General features: G+C 49.7%; 1 protein-coding gene across 1 annotated transcript in view; it reads right to left on the reverse strand.

The window, feature by feature from the left end:
- Positions 1–3,622: 3,622 nt before the first annotated feature.
- The window catches only part of LOC115389133 (CUB and zona pellucida-like domain-containing protein 1), a 20,433-nt gene continuing 14,274 nt past the window's right edge, over positions 3,623–9,781 (reverse strand). The window contains exons 2-5 of the mRNA XM_030092604.1: positions 6,450–6,766; positions 6,284–6,380; positions 5,609–5,780; positions 3,623–5,533 (exon numbers count right to left, since the gene is read on the reverse strand). Coding sequence (XP_029948464.1) covers positions 5,385–5,533; positions 5,609–5,780; positions 6,284–6,380; positions 6,450–6,766 — 735 coding nt within the window. The 3' untranslated portion in view covers positions 3,623–5,384. The remainder of the gene's footprint in view (positions 5,534–5,608; positions 5,781–6,283; positions 6,381–6,449; positions 6,767–9,781) is intronic.

Here is a 9,781-nt window from a genome sequence, read left to right on the forward strand (position 1 = left end):
ATTGGCGGACTTCCTGTTGGATTTAGGTCAAGGGTGTCAATGGATGATTTTGAGATCTTAATGAGTTGAACATGTCAGCAATTGGTTTTATCTCTCTACGACATTCCTACTTGACAGGGGTGCAGGATTTACTGTGTCTCGGTTGTGCTAGTCGAAGGTGCTACTTTGTAGGTGGCGCTAGAGAGCTGATGGGGTTAATTTTTTTATTTTATAAAATTTTTCGCGAGTCTGCATGTGCCTGCCAAATTTGGTGAGTTTTCGTGCATGTTCAGGGGGTCAAATTTGCCGTCGAACATGCGGGATGTATAATAATAATAATAATAATAATAAGAAACGAACGAAGAACAATAGAGGCCTTGCCCTCGGGCAAGGTGGCCTCAGTTGAGGCCACCTCGCTCTCGGGCTCGGTCCCTAAATAGAGACCTTGCCCTACGGGCAAGGTGGCCTGCGGCCACCTTGCCCTCCGGGGCTCGGTCCCTAATAATAATATAGAAGGAGAACGAGAACGAGAACGACAAACGAACGAAAAACAATAGAGACCTTGCCCTACGGGCAAGGTGGCCTGCGGCCACCTTGCCCTCCGGGGCTCGGTCCCTAATAATAGAGAACGACAACGACGACGACGACAATAAACGAACGAAGAACAATAGACACCTTGCCCTCCGGGCTCAGTCCCTAAATATAAACCATATTGACTCCTAGACAAAGTTTTTTTATGTTGGAATGTCTCTTTTATCGTAGCGTTTATGTTGGGAAGGTAGCAACGCGCACATATTGATAAGATACTTCCCTGTTATAGTGAGCCGGCTGATGAAACAGGGAAGGAAATGACTGGAGTAACTATTTAATTCCACAAGAAATGTTGACTTTGTGCCTGCAAGCTGCTGCCCAGATTCCTCTGTGTGACATGGGAAAAAATTGCCGGTCATTTACTCAGTTATCTTTCACCAGAATGCCGAGAGAAGCCATAGCACGCTATTCCCGGAAATTCCACGTTTTGGTGTAACTTTTATGGCGCCGGTTCAAACGACGCAAGACGAGTTACGCGCCAAAGTTTTCACGTCAGAAGAATAAGCTGATGTTGATGATCAAAACTAGAAAGTTCCAGAACAAATTTTGACTTTGTGCCTGCAGGCTGGTGCCGAATCTGTGTGTATCTATGAGTGGGCGTGTGTTTGTATATCAATGTAGATGATGGTTGCCAGGGAAGCCAATAGGTTCATTCAGCTGGAGGCACAGCTCTACTGTTGCCACGGCAACTGATGATGTCATAATGAAAGGCCAGCAGATCTAGGTCAGTCCGGACTGACTTTGAACTCTGTACTTGAAGGTTTTTTGGCCATTTTCTTGGTTATTTTTCACCGGAATTCCGAGAAGAGTCACAGCACAACATTCCCGGAAATCCGGCACGTTTGGTGTGACGGCGCCAGACGAGTTACACGCCAAAGTGTTCGCCTCAGAAGAAAAGTTGAGCGGAGCGGGTCGGAGGCTCAGGAGGCAGAGACGCAGCGTTCAGACGGAGTTTCATGAAAATACAGAGCCAGAGTCCAGCCGGCGGTCAGGACGACGTCTCATCCTGTCTCAGTGAGACGGCGGGACGAGCGGACACGTCCTGGATCCATCAGAACCTTCAGCCAGCTCGGCTCTCCGCTCTCTCTCACTTCCTGCTTTTCTTCCTCTCCTCCCAGCAGCCACTCCTGCTGGCGCACCCCCACTGCCACCTCTGAACATTACACTGCAGGAAGTCAACATCTTACCAAGTTCATTTGTCTTGTTTTCAATCAGAATGTCTCATCTCACTTGGTTTAAGATACATTTAAGATAGAGAGAATTATTTCTTGATTTAAAATTCTTCTTTCCAGATCTCTTTTTCAACCGCTCAACCGCCTATCAGAGGTTACATGGATGACCTCACAATTACAACTGTATCCCATGTGCAGGCTAGGTGGGTCTTGTCAAAGCTCGAAGAGATGGCTACATGGGCAAGAATGACATTCAAGCCGAAGAAATCAAGGTGCTTGATTATCAGGAAGGGTAACATTTCCTTCAAACATAGCCTTTCCATCCAAGGTGAGACCATTCCCTCCATCAAGAACAATCCCATCAAGTACCTGGGTAAGTGGTATGATGAATCTTTAACGGACCATAACAACGTTCGCACCACTGAGAAGCAAGTGTCGACCTGGCTGGAGAAGATCGAGAAAGCAGGTCTCCCAGGGAAGTTCAAAGCGTGGCTATATCAACATGGCCTGCTTCCCAGATTGATGTGGCTACTGACTGTCAACGAGATCCCACTTTCAGTGATGGAAGGAGTGGAGCGTAAAATCAACTCACATCTCAGAAAATGGCTTGGAATTCCACCTAGCTTCACGTCAGTAGGCCTGTACATCAGATCCGGGCAACTACAACTGCCCCTCTCTTCTCTGGTAGAGGAGTTTCAAGTAGCCAAATGCAGGGTGGCGCTGACTTTCAGAGAATCCAAGGACAGAAGTGTCAGAGAGGCCGGTGTAACAACAAGGTCGGGACGAAAGTGGGCGGCCTCTGCCTCTCTGGCCCAGGCTGAGGGGAGCCTGAGGCTCAAGGACATCATTGGATCACCCTGCGTAGGGCGCCAAGGCTTTGGAATGACCCATTTTCAAACCCGGGGATCAGCTAATGCTACAGAAAGAAGAGGCATGCTCCAGGCAGAAGTAAGGAACCTAGCAGAGGAGCAAAGGAAGGCTAGAACCGTGGAGCTAGGATCACAGGGAGCCTGGACAAAGTGGGACCTCCCTAAAAGGAATGTGACCTGGAGCGACCTCTGGAGGCTAGAGCCCTACCACATTTCCTTTCTGCTAAGGTCTGTCTATGACACCCTTCCATCTCCAGTGAACCTTCATAGATGGGGCTTGAAGGATGATCCATCGTGCAAGCTCTGCGGGCAGAGAGGAACCATGGCGCACATCTTGACAGGGTGCACGACAGCACTAGCCCAGGGTAGATATAGATGGCGCCATGACAAAGTACTGGCTGTGCTCGCTGACATCTTAGAGCAGGAAAGAACCAGGAAACATCCACATAAGTCCAAGCCATTTACTGCAATTGAATTCGTCAAGGAGGGAGCAAAGATTCCCGGGCCCAGAAAATCAAGGGCACGCATCGTGCAGGCAGCCCAAGCATGGGAGCTCAGAGTTGACCTGAAGAGAAGACTTCAGTTTCCGGATTTTGTCCACACAACCCTCAGGCCTGATGCAGTACTTTTCTCCACTGTAGGAAAGAAGATCATCCTAGTGGAACTTACTGTCTCTTGGGAGGAGGGGTGTGAACAGGCATCTGAAAGAAAGTCTGATCGCTACAGTGACTTGGTGCAGGATTGCAAAGACAAAGGCTGGCAGACGTGGCTTTACACTGTCGAGGTGGGATGCAGAGGTTTCCCTGCCCAGTCTGTCTGGAAGTTGCTGACTGCTGTGGGAATGAGAGGAACTGAGAGAAAGAAAGTGGTACGAAGACTCGGGGAGGCAGCAGTGAGAGCCTCCTGTTGGATATGGAATAGAAGAGAGTCAAGTCAAGTCAAGTCAACTTTATTCATAGAGCACATTTACAAACGGCTTAGCCGCATCAAAGTGCTTCACATAGTGCAAAAAAAAAAAAAGACATAAAAAGTGCATAAAAATTCATAAAAAGAATCAGAAAAGCAAACTAAGACCTAGTTGAAGGCCAGCGAAAAGAGGTACGTCTTCAAGTGAGATTTGAAAATCCCTACGGACTCGGCTGCTCGGATGTGGGGGGGAAGAGAGTTCCAGAGTCGAGGGGCCGCTATAGAAAAAGCTCTGTCCCCCCTAGTTTTCAACCTCGACCTGGGGATGACAAGAAGGCGGTGGTCAGCCGACCGTAGCGCTCTGGTCGGGGTGAAAGGGAGGAGAAGATCAGCCAGGTACGGTGGGGCAAGGTGGTGCAGAGATTTAAAGACTGTTAAGAGAATTTTAAAATCAATGCGGTAGCGGATGGGGAGCCAGTGGAGGGAAGCAAGAACCGGAGTAATGTGATCGTGTTTTCTAGTGCAGGTGAGGAGTCGAGCGGCCGCGTTCTGGACTAACTGCAGGCGGTGAAGTTGGGCTTTTCCTATGCCGGTGTATAGACTATTGCAGTAATCCAGGTGGGATGTGACAAAGGCGTGGAGGGCCTGCTCTAACCCTGCCTGGGGAAGGTACGCTTTAATCTTTGCCAGGGTCCTCAGGTTAAAAAAGCTTCTTTTGACAACTGCACTAATCTGCTGCTCAAACTTAAAAGAACTGTCTAAGATCACACCCAGATTCTTAACCGCTGGCTTAGAGTTACTGGCGAGAGAACCCAGGGTGTTGGTGTTAAGTGCTGAAGGGGTTTTGCCAAACACAATGACCTCTGTCTTCTCCTCGTTGAGGAAGAGAAAATTCGCTGACATTCAAGCCTTAATGTCCGACAGGCAGTTTTGCAAAGGCTGGAGAGCAGTGGGGTCATCGGCCTTAAAGGGGAGATACAGCTGGATATCGTCTGCATAGCAGTGGAAGGAGATATTGTGCTTTTTTATGATATCTTCTAAGGGCAGAATATACAGGATAAATAAAATAGGGCCTAGGATGGAACCTTGTGGCACCCCACAGGAGAGGGGGGCTGCAGAAGAGGTGAAGTCTCCCAGTTGAACAGAGAAGGTCCTACCAGACAAGTAGGAATGGAAAAACTCCAGGACTGTACCTTTGATGCCCAGGTTTTCGAGGCGAGAAAGCAAGATCTTGTGGTCCACTGTATCAAAGGCAGAGGTGAGGTCCAGGAGAGGAACTGAGCTGGCAGCCAGGGGGAAGTGAGTAGTGGCTGGCCACCACTGCTGACCCGCCAACAGGAGAGTGTTATGGTTCAGGGTCGAAACACTTGAGGATCGTTGGTAACCATCTGATGACACAACCCCCTGGCTAAAAGCTCCAGTCATTGCAAGATGACTGAAGGATGTGTGATACCACAATTCAGTAAATTTTTTTTGCAGTGTAGACATCCTGAATGTCGACTCACAGCATAAACAACACTTAATCACATTTGAAATCGTTTTCTGGGAACTTCCCAGTGGGAAGTGGGAACATTACACACCAGAGCGACACAACAATAAATACAACAACCACAAAAAAACACTGGAAGGTCTGAACAGCTGACGAGATGAGTGGATTAAAAACCACAAAGATCCTGGAATCTCATAAATAACTAATAAATAATTCAAGAGTTCTCTGAGGACCAGGAGAACCAGCTTGGAGTCCAGCTGGAGCATTTGTGGGATGTGCAGAAGAGACAGTCTGGTCCCTGAAGGACCGCCTGGTCTGGTACCACAGGAGACCACCTGCAGGGGGCGGCAGGAGTCCGGGCAGATCGGGCCCGTGGTCCTAATGTTCTGGCTGGTCGGTCTCGGAGATGACCAGTAGGTGGTACTTGATCGGGGTCCTTCTGGATCTGAAGAACCCCGCCCCGCATGCCAGGAGGCCGCCGGCAAACAGGACCAGCATGGAGACCAGGTTCAGGGTCGGGATGGAGCCTGGAGAGCAGGAAGCAGTCAGGGTCACGTCACACGTTCAACGTTCTGATGCTGACATAAACAACTTCTGAGAACCTTCGCTGTGAGGAGCCCTCAGGCGCAAAGGACCCTGGGAAATGAAGTGGCTGTTGGTCTGAGCCCCGGCCTCCCTCCTGCTGCGACCACTTCCTGGTTCCAGGCATCCCTGAGAGCAGCGGGTGTTCGGCATGCCGCTCTGGCACAGGAGTACCGAGCAGGTGATGTAGACCTGCAGACACAGGGACGGAGATGGGGACGGGGATGGAGGACGGAGGGGGGACAGCAATTCAAGAAAACTTTATTTCTACAGCGACAAACACAAAATAGTCATCTGCAAACAGATTGACCCAGAAGAGCAACAATCTGCATGAGCGAGTAGAGGAGAACCAGAATCAGAACCAGATCAGAGACTTTCTGCAGAATCAGAACCAGATCAGAGATCTTCTGCAGAACCAGAACCAGATGTGAGACTTTCTGCAGAACCAGACTCAGAGGATGGAAATGAAGCGAGGTTCTGGCAGAACTCTGCTTCCATCAGTGAAAGGTCCTGAGGAAGTTTGATGAATCTGATCAGTTTGGACTTCAGTGTCTTGCTCAAGGACACTTCAATAGGTGGACAAATGGGGAATCAAACCTGCAACATTCTGACTGAGAGCTGATCTCTCTACCAACCGAAGCAGCTGATGGCTGGAGGGAGGGTTTGACCCCGGAGTGGACGGATCTGGACGTTACCTCATCGTGAGCGCCGATGAACTCAAAAGCCTCCATCCCGAACTGGAAGACGGACCCGGGTCCGGGGTAGACCTGCACGGTGGGATCCCTCACGCACCTGCAGCAGAGCAGCGATCAGGGTCCAGACCCTCAGAGAGACGCCGGTCTCTCCGCTGAGCTCACCCACCCGTCCTCCATGATGGTGTAGCTGACGCGGGACTCGGGGTTGTCGTAGGGCGTGGCCCTGCAGGACTCCACGAACAGTTGGGTGTCGGGGATGGAGGAGGAGGCCTGGATCTGCATGTAGACCATCTGCTTGAGGGACACCTCCACCGGGTAGCTGCTGCCCTCCACCTGCCGTCTGAAGAGCTGGCTCTGGAAGAACTCGAACTGGAAGCTGAAGCTGCCGAAGCCACTCTGGCTGAAGGCGTACGGGTTCTTGTGCCGGAACCCCAGAGTCAGGTTGGCTTTCTTCGGGTAGATGCAGGAAACGGCGATGTGGATCTCTGGCTTTCTGGTGATGATTTCTCTCGGGTCGGCAGATGTGATCTCATTCTTGAAGGTGCCGAACGCCCGGGGCGGGCAGAGCCAAGAGCCCAAGGCCCAAGAGCCCAAGAGCCAACCCCCCAAACACAGGCGGAGGGCCATGACCCCCCCGGGAGAACCGGCCCACACGGGCGGCTACCCCGCAGAGGCCCTAGCTAAGGCAGTAGCTGAGGCGCTAGCAGAGGCTTTAGCAAAATGTTCAGCTTGTTCTAAAATAACAGAAATGAGGAGAATGTGGAGCGAGCCAGCTACGTCAGCTCGGAAGCGTCGCCTTCTACCGATGATGCCCAGCCTGAGCAGCAGCTATCAGCAGCAGCGAGCCTGAACGAAGAAAATACAAAACCTATAAATGACAGAGATCGAACAACACAACAGAGTAATGCCTCAGTCAGGCCGGCTCTGAAACCAGTGACGGCGGTTAGTGGGTGAGGCGGCTGACCTGTTGAATCAGAGTCCTGAGTCCGGCCTGCAGGTGGACTGAGCAGGACGGAGCTCAAGGTGAACCGAGACGAGGCGTGAAAACAAAATCCCTCCCAGAGTTTTGGCAGAGCAGGAGAACCGTTCTGCCTGCAGAAGACAGCGATCCCATCAGGAACAGGAGCAGATCGGCCTTCCCCAGGTGGAGCCAATCAGTCACCAGATGGACCCTGGAAGCCTGAGACTGCCCGCTGCCTGCCTGAACAGAATCCTGACGGAGCACCCGGGCGCTCTGGAGGCTTCTCCTGGGAGACAGACTGAAGCAGAATGAGGCGGCTTACCTTCTTCTTCTTCTCTTTTGTTTATTGGCAGCTGGACACCACCTTGGGGCATCATCGCCACCAACTGGGCTGGAGTGTTATTTAAGACTGGTCAGATGGAAGCTCTATCTGCATTAGATAAGGTTTTCATGCTCACACACCTATGTGCACGCTGTGCACCTAAATGCGGCAGTACAACTCAGATTCTCGTAAAAATCTAAATAAAGCTCTCTGTATTTCCCTGGAAGAATCTGCCAGCAGCGTTTCTATTGCAACAGTCTTTCTCTTTTGCTATAGCAGCACTAAGTATGGCTCTTTACTCTTCATATTGCTCACATTGCAGCAGCTCATGCTCAACTGTCTCTGGCTAATCACAAAACACACATGCTCCAGTTTGATGCTTTCCCATTTTAGCAAGAGAGTAATTTAAACCAGTATGGCCAATTCTAAACAATATTATTTCTTCTCTGCGGTTTCCATTTGTTATTCTTTTCATTGCAACTTTCTTTTGTATGTTATACAAATGTCGTCCTGTGTCACTGATATCCCAGCATTCCTGCCACAGCATTGATGACTGGTTTTGCTTCTGCTCGACCCAGCGGTACCTGAATGCTCATTATTTCTCATCTCAGTGCTTGCTTTGCCAGAATATCAGCTTCTTCATTACCTTCAACACCAGCATGGGCAGGAACCCAAATCAATGTCACGTTCACTTTCCTGGCAGATATCTGTAACAGAAACTGAAATATCTGATACAGCAAGTCCATTCTACAAGACTTCCCTGTTTTTATACTCAATAATATGGCTTGACTGTCTGAGGCAGTAACAGCTTTGTTTAGGCCTTCCTTCCAGTTTACTAAGACCCAGTTGAGGCCAAGAGCAACTGCTGTCAATTCAGCTGTATATACAGCAATATGATCAGATAATCTTTTCTTCACACTAACCCCATGAGAGGGGTGTTCACTGCTGCACCTGTTCTTCCATTTTTGGATCTTTAGATCCGTCTGAATATATAAACAAACAATCACCAAAGGAATCCAGCTTTTTCTGAACAACAAACCATTCAGGGGTATGTTTACTTCTATTCTCCAGAGTCTGTTCTAACAACAGATCTACCTTCGGAGCAATAAATAACCATGGAGGAACAGGTGCATTTGGAACAGTAGGGCTGTACTTCATCTGGGTCAAGTCAAATTAGTGCACTTTAATATCACCTACCCACCCAAAGCTAAAAGAGTGGGGTGGGAAACATCATGTCCCTGGAGGTTGATCCAATAGGCCAGCATAAGCTTAATCCTCCTCAATCGTAGGGGCAGTTTCCCCGCCTCCACCTGCAGAGCATCTACAGGTGATGACCTAACTGGCTCCACAACAGGTCCTAAGTCCCTGAACTTGCTCCCGGTCCAGCTTTTTCAAGTGTGTCTCTGCGGCTGCCATGAATGCGACACATCCATAGTCTAAAGAAGACCTGATGAGAGCCTGATACACCCTTACCAAGGCCCCCCATGCTGCTCCCCACTCTTGACCAGCCAGACATCTTAGCAGATTATTTACTTTCTTACACTGATTTTAAACTGACTCTATATATGGTTTCCAAGTCAACTTTTCATCAAAAAGACATCCCAAAAATCTCACTGTGTTCACTTGTTTCACTTTGTGCCCGTACAGGCTTGTGGCTTTTGGGATCTCCGCACAACAGTAATTATCTGGGAATCCTTGAGCTGCCAGCACAGCTTGATCTGTTTGTGAAGGAACATTTGCAGAAGTGTGGTCAGAAGGGTCGTGGCAAGGATTCATATTTATCCTCAACTACATGTGAGGAATTGACCAGTTTAATGGGTGAAAAAACAAAGCAAGGCACTGCAAAAGAGCTTCAGCCAGCGGAGTCACTGTGGACTCTATGCCTGACGGGTCTCAGGTGGACTAGTGTTCCGAGCTGTGAGTGAGACGGGGAACCGATTCAAAGTCACTCTGGAGCAAGTCTGGCAGGATGTGTGTCGAAGATGGTTGACGACTCGGAGCTGGATCCATCTAACGGGCCTGTGGCGACGCATCGAAAAAGTCAGGGTAATACAGAGGACTCAAGAAGTAGAACCCACTGATGCATTCCATTCACGGCTGATCTAATGAGACAACCTGGACCCGGTGGGTTCAGGAGGTTCCTTAACCCCGGGTTCCATCCATGTAGAACAAGCTCCGAGTTCTGCTTCACTTCTCAGTGTTTCAGAACGCCGTG

The sequence above is a fragment of the Salarias fasciatus genome, chromosome 1 (assembly GCF_902148845.1).
Source record: "Salarias fasciatus chromosome 1, fSalaFa1.1, whole genome shotgun sequence".
Classification (NCBI taxonomy): Eukaryota; Metazoa; Chordata; class Actinopteri; order Blenniiformes; family Blenniidae; genus Salarias; species Salarias fasciatus.